We start from the raw sequence: 24,959 nt of genomic DNA, 5'->3' as shown, positions 1-24,959 counted from the left end.
TGCTTCATTTTTGACTCCTGTAGGTTAGGTTACTGATTTTCCTCCGACGAATCGGACAATGACTCTAAGTGAGGGACTCTATCAACTTCCAACTTAATGAGGAAGAAGCATCTTCATTTGCATATTCAATAGATAGAAAAAAAGATCTTGACCTGAAGCCTTCGACCAAAGGAAGGGAGATTGTTGAAATATATTGCCCACCTCCCTTCATCAGTTCGGACTTTTGAATGAGTTGGCTGGAGCATGAATTCAATAGAGACTTGGTGAAGCCAGAGGTATTTGATGGGTGCGGCTTTCTCTCGCTTATAGTGAGCCAAAGCGTTCCGCTCGCCTATGCGCTATCTTAAATGGGCCAACCCATAATCACATAGGCACACATATATCCGTTGTTGTTCGCTTCTTCATTTTGTTTGTATTTTTGAAAAATATTATAAATACATATATTCTAAATACTCAAAGTTTTAGAAATGTTCACAACATATTTGAAAAATGTTAGTGCAATATAATTTCTTTCTTAGTGTAATTTAATAAAAAATGTAAAGTATATTAAAAACGTTTGTGACATTTAGGAATGTGCACGTGTTTCAAAAAAATTACATTAAAAAATGTGCATGCATTACAAAAAGATGTTTGTGGCATTTTTAGAAATGTTTATACTATGTAAAAGAATGTCTGGACAGTTTAAAAAAAATGTTTCATATAGTTTGAATATTTTTCAATGTGTACATATAATTGTGTACATATAATTTGTTTAACACATAATCAAAATATGTTAACATGCATTTAGAAAATACTAATCATGTATTTGAAAAATGTTGAACATGTATAAAAATATTTAATTGTATACAAAAATATACAATGTGTATAAAAATATAAATACATATATTTTATAAAATATGAATAATCCATTTAGAAAATATTAAACGAGCATATTTTTTCGTGAGAATATAAAAATATATTTCAAATGATAGTAAAGACTGGAGCATACGCATTCGCAAACTGGGCTGGCCCATGCCGCTTTGTCCCCTCGTCCTGCACGTCACCTTGTTCGCTCGATCGCGTTTTTTTTTTCTGAACACAGTACAGACGCAAACGCTCATTCGATCGTGGTTGACTGGTCGACAATTGATTCGTCAACCATTGACTTTTGAAATAATAAGGGAACATTTAAAAATCCGAAAAAATCAAATATATATAAAAAATTGTGAATTTAAAAATCCTCAAGAATTTTAAAAAGAAAGTTCACAAACTTTAAAAATTGTTCACGAATTTAATTTTTTTATCGATTTTAATAAAGTTCATCAAATTTGGAAAAAGTTAATCGTTTTTGAAAAAATACATCGAAATCTAAAACATTTCATCAAATTTTAAAAAATGTCCACTGATTTTGAAAATTTTCACAAACTTAAAAAAAGTTCATGAATTTTAAAAATTTCGTGGAATTTGAAATAATATCAGGAAAATTTAAAAAAGTTCAAAAATTTGAAGAAAACTTCGCTGATTTTTAGGTAAGTTCATCGCTTTTGAAAAATGTTCATCGAATTAGAAGAAAGTTTATTGATTTTGAAAAAATGCTCACTAAATTTGAAAAAATGTTCGTAAAATTCTATGATTTTTTTAAGTCAAAGTAGGAAAAGGAAAAAGAAGAAGATAAAAAGAAATATGAAAAAGAAAAAGAAAATAATAAAGAAAAGGGAATAGAAAGAATAAAAAATGAATGAAAATGTTGTAGATAATCACATCGCTGCGATTGGTCTAGTTGGCTATCGTAGCTAGCTTGCACGAGAAGGTTGAGAGTTCGAAACTTGTCGGTTGTTCTTTTTGCACGAGTTTAAAACAAAAGAAAAGAGAAAATGGGTTGTTTAGGATTTGAGTGTATGCGCCCGTTTAAAGCATATCAGCGTGCGCCTGTTTGTGTACAATGAAGTAATGGGCGCAAAGGGCGCCGTTTAGGATTTGCTTGTATGTTGGCGCAACGACTATGGGCCAGTTCTTTTGGTGGCTTCCAGAATAAGCTGCAATAAGCTACCCCCTACCTAGCTTATTCTAGAAGCTCAACCAAACTTATTTTTTTAGAAGCCTAGTAGTTAAGATTTGACTAGTAGGCTTTTAAAAAGAAAATTTTGGTTGGGCTTCTAAAATAAGCTGGGTAGGGGGCAGCTTATTCTGGAAGCCCAAAAAAGCTAGCAAAAGAACTGGCCCTATATATTGCATTAAGTGAGTCCACAAGGTTCTCTCGTGTCGACGTGTACTGTGTTGGGCCGGCCCATTAAGCGCACGCAGATTAAAAAAACAGGAATGAATAGGGTGCCCTCCAGGATCAAACCCTGGTCTCCGGGGTTCTCACTAGTGTAGCTAACCACTCCGCCCACTTCGTGTTACTGGTTAGTAGTAGGATCGAGAACTTCTAGAGGCGACCGAGTCGGTCTTCTACATTTTTTTCCTTTTTTGTTTCCTTTTGTTTTATTTTTTCTGCTTCGTTTTTTCATTCTTTGTTCTTTCTTCTCAGATTTCTTTCATTCTTTTTGTTTTCTCTCTCTCAATTTTTTGTTTGGTTTTCTTTTTTCCTCTCCATTTTTCTTTTGCTTTTGTGTTTTCTTATGTTTGTTTTCATTTTCACTCTATATTTTCGTACATGTCAAAAACAATTTTTTGTAACAAGTGATCAACGTTTTTTGTATACACATTCAATATTGTGCGAACGCGTGTCAACAAATTTCAAATACTTGTTCAATATTTTAGTAGTTATTCAATATTTTCCAAATACTTGTTCAACATTTTTACATACTTGTTCAACATTTTTTAAATTCTTGTTCAACATTTTTAAATACTTGTTCAACCTTTTTCATATACCTATTCAACATTTTTAGTACCTATTTAACATTTTAAAATACTTTTCAACATATTTAGTACTTATTCAACATTTTCAAATACTTGTTCAACATTTTTGAAAATTTTGTTAATTTTTTAATACTGATTCAATATTTTTTCAAATGTATTTATGGAGAGTGTTTTTTGTAATATATATATATATATTTTAGAATAATTTAAAGTTTAAAGAAAAGTATAAATATAACAAAAGATGAGAACATATAACAGAAAAAAACAAAAAAACAGGCTGTTGCTCCCGCCCGGCTGGGCTGGCCCGTCTGGGGCTCGCCCCGACGCGAGCGCATCTCTCCGTGTGTCTCGCTTAATGAGACAGAGGGGCGGCACTGATTTTTGGGCTTCCATCCCCGGCCTCAGCCCTGCTCCGTTCTGTTTGATCAGCTGGGCTTGTGTCTAGCCAATAGAGTGGGCCCACCCAGCCCCGGAGAGGGTAGCCGCAGGGAGGCAGGGAGGCAGAAGAGAGGGGAGGGCGAGCCGCACGGAAACGAAGCAGTACCAGTCCACCACCGTCCACCGGCGCAGGCGCTTCCGTGCGGCGCAAGTTCGGCGCGGGGCGTCTCCCTCCGTCACCACCAGGACGGGATCCAGAGTCCAACCCAAGTCAATCACTCCCAAACTCGCATCCATCGCCTCTCCACTGCCCCCGCCGCCTCCCTCCCTCCGCCCGCCCGCGGTCCCCTCTCCGCCGCCGAGTCGCCGAGGCGATCCGACTCCGAGATGCTGGCGCCGCTCCCTCGCCTGACGGGCTCCCTCCGCCCCCACTTCGACGCCGACCAGGCCTACCTCCTCCGCAAGGCCGCCCTCCAAGCCCGCGCCCTCCCAAGGTATCACCGCGCTTATCCCCTTCCCAACCCCAATTTCAGTCACCCGGCCCGAATCCGATGGTATCCCTGACGCTTTCGTGCTCTCTTCGCAGGCCGCATGACGAGTGGGCGCTCGCCCGGAGGTTCGTGCCCAACTGGGACGACGGTAACTCCCCCAAAACCCTCCCCGCCTGCGCTCGGCTGCTAGAGCCGACGCGATTGATTTGCGTGGGTGTGTGCGTGTCTCCCAGCGTGTTACCTTCTGAAATTGCCACCCATTGTTGCAGCTCCCAGCGATGTGCGCCAGGCGTACAAGCAGTTTATCGGCGCCGTGGTGGAGTTGTTGAACGGGGAGGTGGTGTCTGAGGAACTCCAGCAGGTTGCTCAGGCTGTCTATAGGTTGTTCGGCACGGAGTCCGACACCACCCAGAAGCCCCTCCAGAGAAGGTATATGCTATTGTTTTTTTAAGTGGAGAGCCCTCACATTAGCTGCTTTGCTCTGAATGCTGCCCACCGTGTCTCCATATTTTAAACACGGTTAAATTTAGAAAGAACATATGACATAGCACGTTGCAAATGCCGTGGATCCTTTTTTGCCGGAATCCTTTACTCATGATTTTATCTATCTCCGTAGGAATGAATTGGAACGACTTGTGGGCTACAACGTGCAAGACTCAGTTCTGAGAAAGTTAGCTCAGTTTGCTCAGAAGCTCCGTTCCCTTCAACGGGGGAGCATTCAGGAATTTGTACAGGAAGACACGAAGGCCGTAGATGGAGATGATACAAGTGAATTTGGGGCAAGCTTTGACTTCAAAGCACCTTCTCGTTTCATTATTGATGTTACGCTTGATGATGACCTACCATTGGGAAGTGGTGTATTGAGTTCATTTCAAGAGGAGCAGCATGATGCCAGCACTACATCTTGTAATTCAACTGCTTTTGCGGGTCCTGTGAATTTGAGGTGGCTAAAAGATCAGTGTGATCTGATAACTAGAAGTGGTGGCTCGATGCTCTCGGGAGATGAACTTGCAATGGCTCTGTGCAGAGTGCTACGTTCCAATAAAGCAGGCGATGAGGTGCTGCTATAATTTGCTTCCGCTATTCCCTTTGTTTATTGACTCACAATCATTTAATATTACAACCTTCCGACATTGCAGATAGCTGGTGAACTGCTGGACATGGTTGGGGATGGTGCCTTTGAAATAGTTCAGGATCTTCTTTCAGTAAGAGACTAACACCCTGTCATTATCTGTGTGCAGTTTATTTCGCATGGTTCTTCATACATGATACCTGGATCAATCAAATAATTAAAATAGTAATTAGCTGGATTTCTGCAACTACTACGACTTCTACTGATATTCAACAGGGCATTATACCTCGTAGTCCTGCATTCTTGCAACTTATTAATGTGATATAAACAAAACATGCCCGAGGATTCAGTTACTAGCAAATCACTTTATAAACATTTAGAACCCTGGCTGGGCTACATGTCCAAAGGCTAATATCCGGCTAAAATTCAGGTAGCAAACTGGCCAGGGGAGGAACCAGAAGTTCATTAGACATTAATTAAGTTATTACTATGATTGTTGGCTACTCTTTTTTATGACCCAGTGCATTATGTGGCCTTGTTCTGTTCATCTTGATAATTCTCATTCATAAGAGAAAGATTTATACAGTCTATCCCTTGTTTATCTCTTTAATCAGTTTGACACATAATTTGTGCTTTCACTGTGGCAAGAATCGAGCAGCTATAGTTAACCCAGAAGAGTTCTTAAATTTGAGGTTCCCAACTGAACTATGAGATAGGTCAATCATGATGAGTCATGACATTCCCCTTCCAGAAAATCTGTAACAGTTTACAACGTAATGACTGCTGTTACTGCCAGTCCTTGCATTAACTTGTTAAAATCTGAACCTTAAACAGATCTTTGCAAGACCCCGAAGGCTATGTTGCCCTGATACGCTATGCAGTTATGATGATAAACTATTGTAGCAGTATATATATGTACATGAGCATATGAGGCTATGAGAGACCATCTGCCATATGGTGCTTGAGGTGAAAAGTGAGAATGAGAGCCCCAGTGAGTAGCTATGCACATGTAGACTTGTCCTGCTCAAAATTTGGACCTTAAGGTATTGGATGTCAGTTATACATTCATCTCAGATTTTGTGTAACCAGCACCTGATGTTAGATTTACCATTTGAAAATGTGACACTGGTAGTGATTGTGGACTGATAGATCATAGATGTTGCTGCAAATATTCCTGTGGGTCTTCCTGCTTTCATTTTTCAAGTTAGAAGTTCAAGATTTCTGGCCACGATAGCAAAGCTCCTAGTTTATCGTTGCGTTGGTCAATAACAGGAGGCTTTCATTTGTTTGTATTAACGAGCAACTTCACTTGTTTTGCCTGTCTAATGCAATGGAACTGATTGGTTATGTCATCATGGTCTGCAGCATAGAAAAGAGCTAGGGGATGCAATTCAGCATGGATTGACGATACTGAAATCAGAAAAGGTGTCTTCAAATAATCAACCAAAGATGCCAACATATGGCACACAAGTAAGACTACTTTCTTCTATGAATTTTCTGATGAGGTGGGTAATCCAGTGTTAAATGACTTCTCACATCCACTAGCCTGCAGGTAACAATACAAACAGAGTATGAGCGTCAGCTTGATAAGATTAAGAGGAAAGAGGGAAGACGTGCCAAACGTGGTGCAGAAAATGGAATGAATGATTTTGGTGCTGATGATTTCTCATCCCTTCTTCAAGCAAGTGAAAGAAAGCAGCCATTTGATGACATGATTGGGACTGGAGAAGGGGAGAGTAGTTTCCAAGTAACCTCTCTTCCTCAAGGAACAACTCGGAAACATATGAAGGGGTACGAAGAAGTGAAAATTCCACCAACTCCTACAGCACCGTTGGGACCCAATGAGAAACTGGTATTCCTATAGCCTCTTTATGTCATGGTACATACTTTTGTATTGCTTCGTGGATCCTGCCATATTTTTTTGAAAAGATTTAGTGAAAGAGGACAAGTCCTACATTACATTTAGTTTGAGGTGATTTTATGATCACATGAAATGGTGAATGCCAAGTACCTACAAGGATCAATTTGCTCACATTTTCCTTGTGTTAATTTACTGCATTAATCCAATTGATTGAAATACTCATATTTGAACGCATGCAATCTTCCTTCTTTGTTTTTATCTATATTTTATTTCTGTAGCGAAATGGCTTAGCCTGCACCGAGTTAATTAGCCTTGAGCATTAGCAGGTTTGAACAAATTGCTGACTGCACACCGTTACTGTTTTTTTGTTGATTACAACACAACTTACTTTTTTTTTCCAGATTGAAATAAGAGAGTTGGATGATATTGCCCAAGCTGCTTTCCAGGGATACAAGTCACTCAACCGTGTTCAGAGCCGTATTTTTCAAGCCACATACAACACCAATGAGAACATTCTAGTGCGTAACTAAATCTACTATATGTGCAGTTGCACTTTCCATGTTCAAGAAGAGAGCTTGTGCCATTAAGTTTATGTGTACCACTGTTGTCATAGCTAACTTGCATAAATGTTCAGGTTTGTGCTCCGACAGGTGCTGGCAAAACAAATATTGCAATGATCGCAGTTCTTCATGAGGTATATACCTTAGTAAAACCTGCATAGTTGTTATGAAGTCTTGACTTTCTGAACCTTATCAGCGATTTTTTTCCCGAATCTTGTTGACGGGTTCTGCTTATTGATAAATTCTACAGGTTAAACAGCACTTCAGGGAAGGCATTTTGCATAAAAATGAGTTCAAGATAGTGTATGTTGCACCAATGAAGGTATTCTTCTTCCTACATTCTCTGTTCTTGTTGGATGCTCTTATCATAGTCACTGGATTCGTTAGACAAGGCATGGAACCCCGATCTAGATCGGGGTTCGAACCGCTCCAGATAGAAGATGGTTCGCCATCCAATTCTTTGAAAAGATGGAACCACACTGTGTCTGCTCAACCCATGCTGCCCCCGCCACTAGCCGACCATGCTATTACGGTGGCTGCTCAACCGTTCCAATGTGCTTGCTCTACCATGCACCTTTGACTACAGCCGTCCTCGCATCACCATGGACAAGATGGTTGAGGAATGAATCGGGAGAAGTAGATTAGTGGCTGCAACTGCAGTTCTGGAGGAAATTAATCAGTAGAAGAACAGCAGAGTAGTGGCTGCAAAATCAAGTTTGCAAATTTTTGTTGATAGCTTACCAAGCTGACCACTTGGTTGCAAAATCAAGTTTGGAGGAGGGCTGTGACTTCTGTAGTGCAGGGTGAGAGGCATAACAGAGCAGTGACAGCGGGTGGCTTTGGGTTAACAGCCACTGAGAATGTACAGAAGACAAATTTTTTGTTGGGCTGGGCTGGCAACTGCCCAGGCCTCCCTCTGTGTTGCTATGTGTGTACAAAATCCATTGATTCCTACACATTGCTTATCAAATTTTACTGATTAGCGAACCCCATGTTTGATTCGCGAATCGGAGATGTGCACCCTCAAAGCGAAGCCGATTCGCATTAGGTAGAAAATTGCGAACCACAACTTTGAATCGCGGATCAGGTAACTATGGTTCTTATGATCACTATATTTATCAAAATTGTGTTATGTAGGCCTTGGCTGCAGAGGTAACGGCAACATTTGGTCGTCGACTATCTCCATTGAACCTTGTTGTTAAAGAACTTACAGGCGACATGCAGTTGACCAGAAGTGAGATTGAGGAAACACAGGTATTATCTTTATTTGTTTCATTATTTAAACTTGTGTTTCTGAGCTGTACTTTTTTTAACCTTGTGAACTGTATTTATTTGTGCATTACCCAGATGATAGTGACTACTCCTGAGAAGTGGGATGTCATTACACGCAAAAGCAGCGATATGGCACTGTCAATGCTGGTCAAGCTGATAATCATTGATGAAGTGCACCTGCTAAATGATGATAGAGGGTCAGTAATTGAGACACTAGTTGCTCGAACTCTTCGCCAGGTCAGTTTTGGAGAGAAAAATAGGAGCCCATCTATTCGCTTGTTATGATCAAAGGGGTGCTTATATTTAACGATTTCAAAAAGTAAACTATAAATCTTTGTAAAAACTATAAAAAATAATAAATGGACAGACTTAAGTTGACTACATTCTCATAGGACCATATCATATGCCTGTTCTTCTCTAGATATTGTTTCTTGTTATGTCTGATCCATATTTATGAGTGATCTGAATTTGACAGGTTGAGTCCATGCAATCAATGATTCGCATTGTTGGCCTATCTGCTACACTGCCTACTTACAAAGAGGTTTGTTACCTTCAATATCACGTCCTCTACTTGAGTCCATGCAATTAATTAAACCATGGGGTTTCTCATTTTCAGGTTGCAGAATTTTTGCGGGTTAATGCGGATACTGGCCTTTTCTACTTTGACTCGAGTTACCGTCCAGTTCCTCTTGCTCAACAGTACATTGGAATCACTGAAAGGGATTACGCCAAGAGAAATGATCTATTCAATAGTATTTGCTATGACAAGGTCTCTTTTCCTTTGTATTGTAGTTCCATCTGGATTTTGTCATTCATACAAATCTTTTTAACACTATATCAACTTGTTAGGTTGTGGAGTCCATTAAACAAGGTCATCAAGCATTGGTTTTTGTACATACCCGCAAAGATACAGGGAAAACCGCTAGAACCCTAGTAAGTAATAGTTTCTAATAAGAGGATTTTTGTGTGGGGTAAATGTTACTGTTTATCAAGTATCCTGGCATTGCCATACTTCTATATCTTCAATGTCCGCGCATCCTTAAGCTTTTGTTTATCTAAAATTATCTGTTGTACTCATGGTTTACCAATATGCCAAGCTATGTATCGTCCCGTGCCATGCTAACTTCCAGCAAGCCTTACTCCATAAGTTCTTTGAATGTAATAAAATTATGCTTCCACAGTGTTATTTATGTTTTCTATTTATAAGACACTCTTCAGGTCCTCTTGTTTCTTTTTTCTTGATATCTGTATTCATTTTTCAGTCGATTTCAGTTGCACATTCTTATGTCATGCCTTGCAGATTGACCTAGCTGCAAAAGCAGGGGAAGTGGAGTTATTTTCAAATGCAGACCATCCCCAATACGGATTGATCAAGGTATACTTTACCATTCTGGTTTTATTACTAGCCTTAAATCTAGTAATTTTTATTTACCTAGTCTTGTGTTTGCAGAAAGATGTCAGTAAAGCTAAAAGTCGTGAAGTTACAGAATTTTTTGATTCTGGATTTGGCATACATAATGCTGGAATGATGCGTTCTGACCGAAATTTGATGGAGCGCTTGTTTGCTGATGGTCTCTTGAAAGTAAGTTGATGGTCTCTTGAAAGTAAGTTTCTGTGCAACCTTCAGTAGTTTCAGTCATGTGCTAACTTATTTCGATTAGGTCCTTGTCTGTACAGCAACATTGGCTTGGGGAGTGAACTTACCAGCTCATACAGTTGTTATAAAGGTTAGTGTCTATTTGTTTTTTTTCCATGCCATAGAAGCATTTTCGTTGGAATCTACATGACTTATTTCTTAACTAAATATTGGTAAAATAAATTACTGTCAGCATATGTATCACTAGTTATATTTTATTTAATTCCATCTAGTAACTTCTTTAGGGGTAGTAAAGTAATTAATTATAGATACTGTTAATAGATAAAAGTGTTATTTGGAAAGGTCATACTAAAAAAACTCAAACAGTTTAGTGACTTGTTTAGAGGTAGTAAACTCAAACAGTTTATGATTGTGCTATCTTGAATACATTTTTTGGCCAATCCAAGAATGCCAACATATGTTTCCAGTTGTCTACAATCTTTTTTCCCCCAATGTACTGTACTGCTGGCCTGCTGCATAAAGTAATATATTACCAACAAACAGGGCACACAATTATATGATGCTAAAGCTGGCGGATGGCGAGATCTGGGGATGCTCGATGTGATGCAGGTACCTCCCTGAACTTGTCGTGATTTTCATTCCTTTATTTCTATTACTCAAATATTATATTCTAATGCTCTTTCATTTCCTTATTAGATCTTTGGACGTGCTGGGAGACCACAGTTTGATAAAAGTGGTGAAGGAATTATTATTACGACGCATGACAAATTGGCTTATTACTTGAGATTATTGACTAGTCAGCTTCCAATAGAAAGCCAGGTCAGCAAACATGTGACCTTTTACAATGGAGGATATTAGAACAAGCTGTGAACGATATCAATCAAATATTCTTCTGTGTCCAGTTATAGGTTAGAAGATTGAGTTGTAGAGGCGGTGTATCCGGTGAAACTGTGCGATTTGGTGGAAATTCCGAAAAAATAAACCTTAGAAGTTCTAATTTTCTTGAAAAATGACAGTGTAGTGGGGGATATATTCTAGAGCTCTGCAAATATCATGGTCAAACTCAATCAAATAGGTGGGACATGAAGAGGAGTACTTGCTGGAATAGTGTCACACTTTGTTGACTAGTATTTGTCCTGTATATTCGATTGATTTTGGCCTTGAAAATACACAGAGGACCCTCCCCTACATCTGCTATTCTTTTTCATAGAATTTTCCTTCCCTCTCTATCTCTCTAAGTCTGTATGGTGAGCTTTTCAGTGCACATTTTGTTTTATACCTTGTTTTTTGTGCTACCTTGCATCTCTTTCAAGTTGCATTTCCTCATCCCCACCTCAACAAAATCTTGGTTTGTCATGGCATTAGATAAGTACACGGACCACTGTGGATGATCTAATACTAATTAATTTCCTTACCAGGGTAGTTTCTTAGGACTAGTTAATACTTACTAATACCTTAAACATTGCTAATTTGCAAAGTCAGTTTCTTATTTGCTTGTAGTCTTGGCAAGTTTTTTCTTTTTGAAATGTAGCCTTGGCAAGTTGGTTGATTGCTGTAAGTTCTTTCCGGTCCACGCTTAATTTTTCGTGACCACAATTATTTTGCAGTTCCTTGGATCATTGAAAGATAATTTGAATGCTGAGGTTGCCTTGGGAACTGTAACAAATGTCAGGGAGGCCTGTGCCTGGCTTGGCTATACATACTTATTTAGAAGGATGAAGACTAATCCTCTGGTGTATGGGATAACTTGGGAAGAGGTGATATTTCTCCCATTGTTCACACTTTATATGTATAAAATCAATAGCACTCTTTTCAGTGGATGGCAAATTTTCTAGTGTGGTTTTTGATATCATCTGAGTAAAATAACTGAAAAGCAGTCCTTGTACATATATTCTTTTAACATCTGTTACACTGTCTAGTTCTTTTTAACGCATTAATTCTTTCAGAAATAAGTCATGGTCCCTGTATTCTTAAGAACAACCATTTTGTATCATGTCAGAAACTAGATAATTTATTACTCTTTGAGGTGCTTCACTGAACATATTGGTACCCAACACTTCTTTGATTGTGACAACATTTTAACTTGTCTAACCATTAAGGTGATCGGAGATCCTTCCATGGGCGCCAAGCAACGGTCATTTATTATTGATGCTGCACGTTCGCTAGACAAGGCTAAGATGATGCGCTATGATGAAAAGAGTGGCAACTTCTACTGCACAGAGCTCGGTCGAATTGCAAGTCACTTTTACCTTCAGTACTCCAGTGTTGAGACATACAACGAGATGCTTCGTCGTCACATGAGTGAAAGTGAGGTAGGCAGTTGGTTTATCTCCTTTTGTGGTTTCTTTGTTACAGCTTGTGATGCTCGTGAAGTTTTATTGACGTTTCTTGATACCTACCTCAGGTGATTAACATGGTGGCCCATTCCTCTGAATTTGAAAATATCGTAGTTAGAGAAGAAGAACAAGATGAATTAGAAACACTTGCCAGGAAAGCATGCCCATTGGAAGTTAAGGGTGGGCCGACTGACAAGCATGGGAAAATTTCAATTCTCATACAGGTTACTGTTGAAGAACTGTCACTTTTTTCATTTAGTTTGAGTCCAGGAACATTCCTAAGTTGAGGAATTTGATCTATTTTCAGGTTTTTATTTCCCGTGCCTCAGTTGACAGCTCCTCCTTACACTCTGATGCCCAATACATTAGTCAAAGCTTGGGTCGCATTATGAGGGCGTTGTTTGAGATTTGTCTGCGAAGGGGGTGGTCTGAGATGACATCCTTATTATTGGAATATTGCAAGGCCGTAGATCGCAAAATATGGCCACATCTCCATCCACTTAGGCAGTTCGATAGGGACATTTCTCCTGAGGTTGCTATTGGTCATCACTTTTTTTTTTACCATATCGTCTTTCTCTCGTTTCCCAAATATAATTAATGCTCTCTGAACCAGATATTGTGGAAACTTGAGGAAAGAAATGTGGACCTGGACCGTCTTTATGAAATGGAGGAAAATGACATTGGAGCCCTCATTCGTTTTTCTCATCAGGGAAGGGTATGTGTAGACTTACAAGTCATGCATATATGGTTGATTCTATTAGTTTGAACTAGTGACTATACCTGATGAAGTTAACACTTTTTTTTTTCTACTAAAGTTGGTTAAGCAGTATGTTGGATACTTCCCACATGTCAACTTATCTGCTTCCGTTAGTCCAATCACCAGGACTGTTCTGAAAGTAAGAGCTGGTGTCAACTCAATTATTCTGATGTTTTTTCTTAAATTAGTTCATTATTTACCACTTACGCGATTACTATGATAATTTATAGGTGGACCTGCTTATAACTCCTGAATTTGTGTGGAAGGATCGTCACCATGGCATGTCACAACGATGGTTGATTATTGTGGAGGTGTGTTAACCTACACATGTCATGTTTTTGCACCTGACACTAAATCGTTTTAGAATTGTAGCAGAGTTGAGAAAACTTATCTAATGTATAGTACTGGACTATGGTTAGTGTACTTACAGTTTGGTGTGATTATTTGAAGATGCCACTGATATGACTGTGCTTAGAGACTAGTAACTGCAGAGACGGACATACATCTATATACATCGTCATCATTCTGGGACTTGAGACATCAGCTCATTGTGTATGCAGTTGTATTAAGAACTGTACAGTGAATCAAATTCTGTAACTTCCATTTATGGGTGCCAACCTAAATTTGTCTCATTCAGTGTTAAGTTAGTTACTATTGGATGCATGTGTACCAGCAACTGATAAGGGCCAAAGAATTAGCTTATACTCCCTTCTTTCCAGAATATAAGGTGTATCGATTTTTGTGCAAGTCAAACTTGTGTATGTTTGACCAAGATTATAGAATAAAATATCAACATCTACTTACAAAATAAACAAATTATGAAAATACTTTTCATGATGGATCTATTGATACAAATACTTTTCATGATGGTATTCTTTTTCTAAGAACTTGGTCAAACATGCACATGTTTGACTTTTGAAAATTTTAATACACCTTATATTTTGAAACGGAGGGAGTAACAATAATATTTGTTTACAGGATTCTGAAAATGATACTATTTATCATTCGGAGCTCTTCACACTGACAAAGAAGATGGCAAGAGGTACACCTACAAAGATGTCCTTTAATATACCGATCTTCGAGCCTCATCCGCCGCAGTACTATATCCGAGCTGTATCAGACTCCTGGTTGCATGCGGAGTCAATCTTTACCGTCTCTTTTCATAATCTTACCTTGCCTCAGGTGAATTTAGCAATATCTTATGTCAGTTCCACAGTGTTTACATTCCACTGTCAAATCTTAAATTCTGCATGTGTTTCCTGCAGACACAAATAACACACACTGAACTTTTGGACTTGAAGCCTCTTCCACTGAGCGCTCTTGGCAACAAAGCATACGAAGATTTGTATAGATTTACCCATTTCAATCCCATACAAACACAGGTGCACTTTGGATTCCATTTATCTTTTGTCTTGGTTGTTTCATGCTATGTTTCAGCATGCTAATGCTAGTGTATTTACACCACATAACTTTCTAGTTAAATGTTTTCGATACTTCAGTTCAGTATTCCTACAGCAATTTACCAATCTGTTCCTATTAGTGGAAGTTATCAAATTCTTCCTCCGTTCCTAAATATAAGTCTTTTTAGAGATTCCAATATAGACTACATACGGAGCAAAATGAGTGAATCTACACTCTAAAATATGTCTATATACATCCGTATGTAGTTTCTATTGAAATCTCTAAAGACTCATATTTAGAAACGGAGGGAGTATTCCTTTTGCTGTATGATGCCTGGTGCATACACTGTTTGTGCCGGCTGATTCCAGCTTAATGTACCTTTTCCTTTAATGCATATACTTTCTGTCCTGATGATTTTGTTTTCCAGGCTTTCCATGTTCTTTATCACACTGAAACCAATGTGCTCTTGGGAGCACCAACTGGGAGTGGCAAGACAATTTCTGCAGAACTAGCAATGCTTCATCTTTTCAATACCCAGCCGGACATGAAGGTTTGTTGATTGAATTCCTGTATAAAGCCGAGATATTTTTTGGCATTGATACGTTTTGACACCTTTTCAGGTAGTTTACATTGCTCCTCTAAAGGCTATAGTGCGAGAAAGAATGAATGATTGGAGACATCGGCTTGTTACTCAGCTTGGGAAGAAGATGGTTTGTAGCATTCCATCTTCTTTTCTGCCACCAATACATCATCGTGCTTAATGTAATTGAAGTGATGCTTTTGGCAGGTTGAAATGACTGGTGATTTTACACCAGACATGGTGGCCCTATTATCAGCTGATATCATAATTTCGACCCCCGAAAAGTGGGATGGGATTAGTCGCAGCTGGCACAGTAGAAGTTATGTTATGAAGGTCTCATTTTTTTTATTTCTGCGTTGGCTATTTTCTGTTTTGCTCTGTTTCTGTAAATTATACGGAGTATATAATCTTATTTTAAGTTGCACTGACTTGTTAGCTTGCTGATGATAGGTTGGACTCATGATATTAGACGAGATACATCTTCTTGGAGCTGACCGTGGGCCTATTCTTGAGGTAACCCTTCCATACGCACAACTTGGTAAATGCTTTTAGTAAATTACACTGTAGCCTGCCTATGAACTCAGACTCTTGTTGATGTTAACATATTATATGGCCTCTCAAGTAACTTCATTTACTTTGTACTACTATATCTCAACATTGTACAACTTATCGTCTTTTGCATTGATTCACCTCAATACCATATGTTCTGCTGTGTTTATCCTTCTTTGAAGGTGTACTTACAATTGTTTACAATGGTTAAACTTCTTATTTCAGGTCATCGTATCAAGAATGCGATACATATCATCACAAACGGAACGTTCAATTCGGTTTGTTGGTTTATCAACAGCATTAGCCAATGCTCGGTATGTTTCAAAGGGATACTTTGGCTTGCATTTCTCTCTATCTGCTATTACATCAGAATATCCTTATCTACTCTGTGATTTTATAGAGCTATCTATGTGCTTTATGAGTTCTTCCCGCGTACGAACTGCAGAAACAATGCCATGTCATCATACATTCACCAGTGTTAAATCGTATTTAACCAGTGGCTCCCCTGGTTGGGGTGGGGTGTGTGTGTGTGTGTGTGTGGGGGGGGGGTCCTGATCAATGGATTCAATTAAGGGTACACATATTTTAAAAATAAATCCTATGACATGAGTGCTAGGAGTACTCTAAGTGTATTTGAGAATCATAGGTGTTATCATGTAGGGCACAGATTTGGTGCTCTCAACAAATTGAAAGTGTTGTTTCTCATCTTTTTACTGATATGTATCGTGCAAAAACAAGTGTATTAGCAAAAAAATCGTACAAAAGCATGTCCATTTACGAGCTCTACACGATGAATGACTAATACAGTTAGAAAACACAAAAAATCATATTGTTGCATAGATTTTGCTAGTACACCTACTTCTATGGTATGTACATCTATGTTATTTTTCCACCTTCGAGCATGTTATGCATGTATATTCTTTTCTTCACCTTCGAGCATGTGGGCCCAGGATAGGCTTGTCATGTATCTGTATTTATTTTCGTAATGTGTATATGATCACCGGATCACTTTTCTGTGTGGGCTGACCACTTGCATCTACCATAATACTTCAGTGACTTAGCCGATTGGTTGGGCGTCAGAGATGATGGTCTGTTTAATTTCAAGCCCAGCGTGAGGCCTGTACCTCTTGAAGTGCATATTCAGGTAAGGAGGATTTCAGTTGTTCTGTAAGATCCTTGTTTGGTTCAATAACAACTGCCCATATTCTCCAGTAGAGTCACTTTCCTCATGATGCTGGCTTTAGGCATGAAGATACACACAACCATTGCTTTTTAAAGTTGTATTTTAAGAAACATATTCATTTATTAATTCTTCTGCATTCTTGGATGGCCCTTTTTTTAACCCGCAAGCGGATATGTAGGCAAGGTAATCGTTAGTTTTGTGTTACCTCGAGGAGAGAAAAATATTTCCGATTCCCCATCTGTGGATAGTCAATTATTTATTTGATCGTTACATGTTTTGATATATCACAGCTTAAAAGAGGCTTCACAGTTTACATCATAAATTTGTATTGCCTTTTTTCACAAACAGGGATATCCTGGGAAGTTCTACTGCCCGAGAATGAATAGCATGAACAAACCAGCATATGCAGCCATATGTACTCATTCACCTGATAAACCAGTTCTCATTTTTGTGTCATCACGTCGACAGACGAGACTTACAGCTCTTGATCTCATTCAGGTAGAATGCTACTCTGTTTTTCTGTCACTAAGAAAGTATATAGCTGGCTACTATCTTATATGTGTTGTACTCTATATTGCAGCTTGCAGCATCTGATGAGAAACCAACGCAGTTCCTCAGCATGGCAGATAACTCTCTAGACATGATTCTTTCACAAGTCACTGATAGCAATTTGAGACATACACTTCAGTTTGGAATAGGTCTGCATCATGCAGGTCTAAATGATAGAGATAGATCCTTGGTTGAGGAACTCTTTTCAAACAACAAGATTCAGGTGTGCATTGTTTGATAACTGAATTTCTTGCTAACAGGTTCTTTGTTACACTTCAGTATGGTTATTGCAGTCTATTTTATATGAACTTGGTCACATAGTTGAGCAAAATGTAAACATAATTTATTGTTTTGGCAGGTACTAGTATGCACTAGCACACTGGCTTGGGGTGTCAATCTTCCAGCTCACCTGGTCATAATCAAGGTGACATGATGCTTCACATTTTCTTCATCTTTGATGACGTTTATCTGAGCACTCACTCCATTCTTTTGTAGGGTACTGAATACTATGATGGGAAAACAAAAAGATATGTTGATTATGTTATCACAGATATTCTGCAAATGATGGGTCGTGCAGGCCGGCCACAATATGACCAACATGGCAAAGCTGTTATTCTTGTTCATGAACCAAAAAAGAGCTTTTATAAGAAGGTAGCATGTTACTTTGTTTACCTAACGAACGGTGCCATGCTTATTCATCTTGAGTTTAACACTCGTTATTGTAATTGTTTCAGTTCTTGTATGAACCGTTCCCTGTTGAAAGTAATCTGAGGGAGCACTTGCACGATCACATAAATGCAGAGATTGTTTCGAGCACAATTGGTAATAAAGAGGAGGCAATTATCTATCTTACTTGGACTTACCTATATCGCAGACTGGTATTTATCTTGTTCTCTTTCCTAACCATGTTCTCTTAACTTATACTTAATTGGACAATTTTTCATGTTCACTGTTTCAGGCTGTAATTTTCTCTGGTCAAAACCATAATTAAAATGGATACTAAATACTTTACAATTGATGTACATACGTTGAATATATACAACTGTTTTGTTTTCCCGTTGGTTTAAACCTGTTACCCTTAAGCTATTGATAGAAGTCCTTCATTATATCGTTATGAAATTCTGATGTGGCTATATGCATCTATTGCAATGTCTGTTCGGCAGGTTGTTAATCCATCTTACTACGGATTGGAAGATACTGAAACATATACCTTGAATGCTTATCTCTCGAGGTGATAAACAAGGACCTCATTTAGCTTAGACCTGCCACTAGCTTTAACATCACATGACAGTCTGTCTATCCTGCTTTGTATAAACAGGTTAGTGCAAACTACACTTGAAGATCTTGAAGACAGTGGATGCATAAAAGTGGATGACCATTCTGTGCAGTCTTTAATTTTGGGGAAAATAGCTTCACAATATTACCTTAGTTACCTTACCGTCTCAATGTTTGGGTCAAATATTGGTCCCAATACATCATTGGAAGTAAGTACAATTGATGCCTTACTTATTCGGTAGTTCTTTATTTGGCTGTTGTAGACCAATTGATTTGGAATAGCTAGAGGATTAATAGCTCAGACTATTTTCTGCAGGCCTTTGTGCACATACTGTCAGCTGCTGCAGAATTCGACGAGCTTCCTGTACGTCATAATGAGGTGAGTTTCCCTATCAACCCTTCTTTTCCAAAAACCAAGCATTCCTCCATTTTTTCTATAGAATGATTGAACATGGATTATAGTTCCTTCGACAAATCCTGTCAGTCCTTGACATGAAAGTTTTAAAGGAAAAATTGCTAAGGACACTCAAATCCATGGCATTTGCTCTTTGTCACCCTACTTTTTGGCTTTGCTTCTGGGAAGCGAACAAACAAGAGAGATAGACTGGGAGACTAGGGCCCTGTTCGGCAGCTCTCCAACTCCATATAATACGGGAGCTGACGGAGCGCCAGTTTTACAACTTCACAAAAATGCACTGCAGGCGCTCCGCTCCGGCCGCTCCAGGAGCAGAGCCACGGAGCGGAGGGCTGCCGAACACGGCCTAGAGGCGTGTATCTGCACATCTGTACCATATAGGTAGATTCTCAATGGAATGATGATGCATCACACCCATGTGCACACTTTGGCTTTGCATTTTGAAGAGCATGGGGCTGGTGTAGCATATGCAATAGGGAGGAGGTGGCTGAAATGTCTCTTTTGCCCTTGTGTGTACTAGTCTATCACACCATGTTACAGTAGCCCCAACTGATTCGGTTGCATCATCTTTACCATTGCTTCCAATTGTCTAAAAAAGGAAATTCTTATGTGCAAATATTCTGCCACAGCCTAGGAAAAAGGCCAGAAAACAGAACACAATTTGTGCATCGTAGCACTAGATATACCTAAATTGTTAGCAATTCACAGCAGATCTTTTTGTAGAATAGACAAAGCATAAAAAGCACAACTGTGTACTGCAGCATGCATCCGTCGGTCAGTCCATAGGTATAGGTTCACTAGTACGCATGCACAATGGAAAACAGAACTTTCACGTGATCCCTCCTAAGACAAACAATATCATAGTAATTTGTGCAGCTCGTTGTTGCGAATGCATTTCAGGAAAGCCACAAATTTAGAGTGTGAGCAACAGCGAATCTGAAATGTCTTGTCCCACTTTTGCCACATTAGAAGAATAGAGTGCTCTGGTTTTCTTTTTATTCAAGGCAATTATCTATTTGTTTGGAGGTGGAAAAATACCATACATCCAGTCCATCAAAACATTATTATCTTAGTATAATACCCTGAACTTGATTTTGTGACAATGTTATCTCTGTGATTGCACTTATGTTTTTCTCCTATTCAGGATACCTTGAATCGAACACTCTGCGAAAAGGTCCCTTATTCAGTTGACCAGCACCACCTTGATGACCCACATGTCAAGGCTAATTTACTCTTCCAGGTAAGCGGAGTTCAACTGATGTTAAGGCTAATACATACTTTACAATGTACAGTGAGGTGCTAAATACCTTATTCTTTCCATGTTTGCCTTGCAGGCACACTTCTCCAGAGCAGAATTACCAATTAGTGACTATATCACTGACTTGAAGTCAATTCTTGATCAGAGCATACGTATTATACAGGCTATGATTGATGTATGTGCCAACAGTGGATGGCTTTCAAGTGCATTGACATGTATGCATCTCTTACAAATGATCATACAGGTGAATGTTGTTGATTCAGATTTTCTTTCATTTTGATGATCTGTGGTAGGCTGGCGGCTAGGTTCTGTATGGAAGGATAACATTGTACCAGTGTCAGAATTCCAAATAGGGTTTTCTTTATGAACTGAACTTCAATTTTGTTTTATCAGGGTCTCTGGTTTGAGAGAGATTCATCACTCTTGATGTTACCATCCATGAATGATAACCTTCTAGATCATCTTAAAGGCAGAGGAGTTTCAACAGTTCTGAGCTTGCTAGATCGTTCTCGTGAAGAATTACACAAGTTGCTTCAACCGTTTTCTGCTGCAGAGTTGTATCAGGTACTACTTTGGACTTCCATTGCACTGCCTTTGGAAGAACACTCCTATGGAAGAACATTTGTTTCCCTAGCGATCTTAGATATCTGCTGAAATATATGATTGGCAGTTACATATCTGTATTCCCATCTTTAGCATGGAACAGAAGTGCTACCAAATCTGTTATTGAAACATTACTGAGAAATAGTATTATTTGTGTTAGGCTCAGCCACTTATGCTTTTGTATTGTGCCCAAGAGTTTCTAGCCTCATAGTAGAAATAAGCATATTCTGTTTGGAACAAAAATGTTTTTGAAACCTTGGGTTTTCACGTAGTGTGGTGCAAGTCCACACTTTTCTTTTATCCAGTTCTCTTTTACGGCTTGTATTTTTTGAGAGGTACCTTTACAACTTGTATCACTGGATAGTTATGTCATCCATGCAATAAAGGTCATTTGGTAATATCCTCGATTCCTCGTACCGCCAGATGGAAATGAAAATCATATTGTGAATATTATGTTTGTATTATGCAGGATCTGCAACATTTCCCTCGCCTTGATGTTAAAGTTAAGCTACAGAATGAAGATAAGGAGCAGTCAAAACCTCAAATGCTGAACATTAGAATGCAAATTAAAAATACGCGTCGTTCGCCAAGAATATTTTCCTCTAAATTCCCTAAGGTTGGTGACTATGTAAAATTGCTATGATTTATAAGTACTGCTTGCATCTCATTGTCAAACATATGGTATTGTATCATTGGATCAGACTGCTGTTACATAAGCTAAACTTTTGTCCATTTATGGCCTCAAATGCAAGATTCTGTTATAGTGCTTTCTAATAATATACTAGCGGAAGTTTCACGACCTGCAAGTCATATCTATGGTATTATCTACTCCCTCTGTCCTATAACATAAGACGTTTTTTGGCACTACACTGTCAAAAAACATCTTATATTATGGGACAGAGGGACTTAATATAGGGCCTGTTCGGATCCACTCCATTCCACAACTCTGCTCTGTGAGCGGGAGGAGCCGACCTGAATGCTGCAACTCCCTGGGGTCGAGAGAGCGGAGCGGAGCGATCTGCAGATAAAAATCATAGAGCGAGGAATGAGGCGCTCCACAGATCCTGGAAACGAAAGAGTTTGTCAAATATACGGCAGACTGCCACCGATAAGTGGCATACTGATTCGGTCGCGTTATGTCTCTCGTGCCTTTTCTATCCTACCACCTCCCCTCCGTATGGGCCCCAGGCCAGATTGGGCTTTCGGCCCATCTCATGAACCAGAGCGGAGCGATCAAGCCGAGCAGTTTCCTCGGTCTCACGATTGATGGAGGAGCCGGAGCTCGCTTGGAGGAGCCGGAGCATAGGATTTTGTGGAGCCGGTGGATTACCGAACAGGCTCATAGTCGACAATATTTTACTGCATGGATCCCATGGCGACATATACTTACAGGTGGATAGAGTAATTTTACAAAACCCTTTGACATGATAGTGGTACTTTCGAGAACTGTAATGTATGCTTCAGCGGTATTATACTACTCCCTTCGTCCCATAATATAAGAGCGATTTTGACACTAGTAAAACGCTCTTATATTATGGGATGGAGGGAGTAGTAATGAGTAATCCAACATGATAAATATAACCTCCAAGTTGGTGTTTGATTTAAAAAATTGGATAAACAAATCCACATGGAACTTTTTCAGTAATTTTGAAACATTTGAAATATTATACAAGAACTTGATAGGTTTGTTGAAAGTTTCAGTGTACCAACAAGTAACTTAAGCTATCTCAGGTAAAGCCCCGTTTCTCAGCCAGAAACAAATGTGGCAGGTGGCAAATAATGAAATAACCATACATTACCTCACAACTCTGATTTGCTACTGGCATATCAAACTTGCTATGTGTCAATAATCACGAAGTCTCCCTAGAATTATTACCCTGTGCAATGAAAAAACGGGTGATAGATTTGGCAAAGCAAATAGCAGAAAACAACTATTTGGGTAATTGCGAGTTTGACGTTTTTACAGAGCTTTCCGGTGTTCTAAGAAACTGTTTGTATACTCATGATATCTTGTGCTAATAATTGCCTGTTATACTTGTAACTGACTGTTACTATATTAGCTCCAATGTGGTACTCGTAAATCCTCTTTAGCTTCAATATTATTGCCTTTTGGACTTTTTATCAATGTTCATTCCTGAAGTTCAATAAATGCCTTTGCATTTAACTTTCCATGCTGTTTTCTGTAGGCGAAACAAGAAGCCTGGTGGCTGGTCCTGGGGAATATTACAAGCTCGGAGCTATATGGTCTGAAAAGAATAAGTTTTGCAGATCGTGTGCTTAACACTCGCATGGAATTGCCACCGATGTTGAATATGCAGGTAATAATTTCTCCACATGTGAATTGCCAGACTAAGCAAAGCTCACTGCGAATATATTGTTCTGCTTGAGTGACTTGACATTTGTGTCCAAGAATCGTCGATTTTTTTACTTAATAAACAATAATAATTGAGCAGCAATCTAAATGATGAGCCTTACTATGCTAGAGCCGACACCAAATTGCCAATATATTAGCTCTGCCATATACCTTTTTACCCTTGCCATGTTTGGCCATTCACTATGCATCTGTGTTATTCAGTGCTTCAGTTTGTTGTATAAATATTGAATCTGAACAATATGCAGACCTAATATGTCCATCCATAATTCTTGGTGGATTCTGTCAGATTGCTGTATAAACTTGGGATCTAGGCAAATGCACGACGTGTTTTTTCTTCCAATGAAGACTCGTATGATTTCCATGTGCTGGCGTTGTGCTTAGATAATTACATGGTCCTTTTTTCTTGCACTTTTAAATATTTTGACGAGAGGATACTCTTTTCAGGAGGCAAAGCTGATTGTTGTGTCAGATTGCTACCTTGGGTTTGATCAGGAGGTCTCCCTTGGGCATCTAGCGAAGGTCTAATTCTTCCGCGGACTAGCAGATCTGCTTTTGTGGAACTCAGCTCCCAGGAATCCAGATATTCAAAATCAAGCATGCTCCCATGCTCATCAGAGCCTTTCTGGATTTTGCTGTTGTATAGGTTTACTTGAGTGTAGCTAACAACACGTCTCTTGTAATGCTTATATATACAAATCGATTGTGAGGTGGTTTTGGTCCTCCGGCAATTTGTACACGTCTCTTTTGGAAAAAAAATGAACATCGGTTGTAAGTTTACTTTTCCAGATGCCGTAATTGATATCCTTCACCTCGCTATCTATCTGTAACAGCGCTGCTCTGGTTTTGTTTGCACGGCTGCTATATTTTTTTTTGACGTGACCGTCTCATAGCATGCAATACTCCCTCTATCCGAAAATATTTGTTATCAAAATGCATAAAAAGAGATGTATCTAGAATTAAAATATATCTAGATATATCTCCTTTTATCCTAGAACTAAAATACATTTAGATATATCTCTTTTTTATCTATTTTGATGACAAGTATTTTCGGACGGAGGGAGTATTAAATAACTACCTCTTTGTCAGTCGTCTGCTGTTGATCCTGTTTCTGGCAGACATAATCGACTGAGAAATTGTTACTTTTAAATTGTCGGTATTTGGCTAAGCAGTTGTATATTTTGGAGATGAAACTCTAGTTTGATGTGCAAACTCCGTTGACCGAGAAATAGAAAATCCAGAATTTTTTGTAGAAAAAGTAGCGGCAACTCCGGCTGTAAGACCAGTGGCTCTTGGCTCCGACCACCGTCGACAAACAAAATGGTAGACGTTTGTGCTTTTCCGTTCGCATCAACTGAGACAAGCGAGCATGCCAGGCAGAGGTTACATACTCCGTTTCCATCCACGCGCGCCGCCGTAGCCGCCTACTCTCCAATCACCAGAAGTGGTTAGTGATCTACTCCCTCCGTTCCGAAATATAAGTCTTTCTAGAGATTCTAACAAGTGACTACATACAAAGTAAAATGAGTAAATCTACACTCTAAAATATGTCTACATACATCCGTATGTTATAGTCCATTTCAAATGTCTAAAAAGACTTATGTTTAGGA

General features: G+C 39.0%; 1 protein-coding gene across 3 annotated transcripts; it reads left to right on the top strand.

Moving 5' to 3' along the window:
• Positions 1-3,333: 3,333 nt before the first annotated feature.
• On the top strand, positions 3,334-24,213 carry LOC119284916 (DExH-box ATP-dependent RNA helicase DExH14-like). Of its 3 annotated transcripts, XM_037564097.1 has the most exons (49): positions 3,334-3,713; positions 3,806-3,858; positions 3,980-4,139; positions 4,327-4,768; positions 4,850-4,915; positions 6,148-6,252; positions 6,335-6,634; positions 7,045-7,161; positions 7,278-7,337; positions 7,454-7,525; positions 8,341-8,457; positions 8,551-8,712; positions 8,951-9,016; positions 9,092-9,244; positions 9,325-9,408; positions 9,776-9,850; positions 9,926-10,057; positions 10,137-10,202; positions 10,616-10,681; positions 10,769-10,891; positions 11,680-11,829; positions 12,172-12,384; positions 12,477-12,632; positions 12,716-12,940; positions 13,022-13,123; positions 13,224-13,304; positions 13,396-13,476; positions 14,144-14,347; positions 14,431-14,547; positions 14,994-15,116; positions 15,187-15,276; positions 15,354-15,479; positions 15,597-15,659; positions 15,921-16,009; positions 16,749-16,839; positions 17,227-17,376; positions 17,459-17,650; positions 17,786-17,851; positions 17,923-18,078; positions 18,162-18,305; positions 18,591-18,658; positions 18,746-18,911; positions 19,019-19,081; positions 20,262-20,357; positions 20,452-20,619; positions 20,769-20,939; positions 21,448-21,594; positions 23,165-23,296; positions 23,797-24,213. In XM_037564097.1, exons 1-49 carry the CDS (start codon positions 3,607-3,609, stop codon positions 23,875-23,877), a joined length of 6,237 nt encoding a protein of 2,078 aa, XP_037419994.1. In that variant the 5' UTR covers positions 3,334-3,606; the 3' UTR covers positions 23,878-24,213. The 3 variants fall into 3 exon arrangements, with proteins under 3 accessions (XP_037419994.1, XP_037419996.1, XP_037419995.1); XM_037564099.1 differs by lacking the exons at positions 3,334-3,713; positions 3,806-3,858; positions 3,980-4,139; positions 4,327-4,768 and having other exon boundaries at positions 4,872-4,915; positions 6,328-6,634; XM_037564098.1 differs by lacking the exons at positions 3,334-3,713; positions 3,806-3,858; positions 3,980-4,139; positions 4,327-4,768; positions 4,850-4,915 and adding an exon at positions 5,807-5,825.
• The last annotated feature ends 746 nt before the right edge of the window (positions 24,214-24,959 follow it).

Source organism: Triticum dicoccoides, chromosome 4A (assembly GCF_002162155.2).
Source record: "Triticum dicoccoides isolate Atlit2015 ecotype Zavitan chromosome 4A, WEW_v2.0, whole genome shotgun sequence".
Classification (NCBI taxonomy): domain Eukaryota; kingdom Viridiplantae; phylum Streptophyta; class Magnoliopsida; order Poales; family Poaceae; genus Triticum; species Triticum dicoccoides.
Note: the sequence above shows the minus strand (reverse complement) of the source record. Positions and strands in the feature narration are given on the sequence as shown.

What these genes read in the sequence shown, in the direction of transcription:
- LOC119284916 (XM_037564097.1), top strand. Translation starts at nt 3,607, where the DNA reads ATGCTGGCGCCGCTCCCTCGCCTGACGGGCTCCCTCCGCCCCCACTTC. An exon ending in GATGGTTGATTATTGTGGAG is followed by an intron (nt 13,477 to 14,143) that starts GTGTGTTAACCT and finishes ATTTGTTTACAG; the next exon opens with GATTCTGAAAATGATACTAT. An exon ending in AAAAGAGCTTTTATAAGAAG is followed by an intron (nt 18,079 to 18,161) that starts GTAGCATGTTAC and finishes TAATTGTTTCAG; the next exon opens with TTCTTGTATGAACCGTTCCC.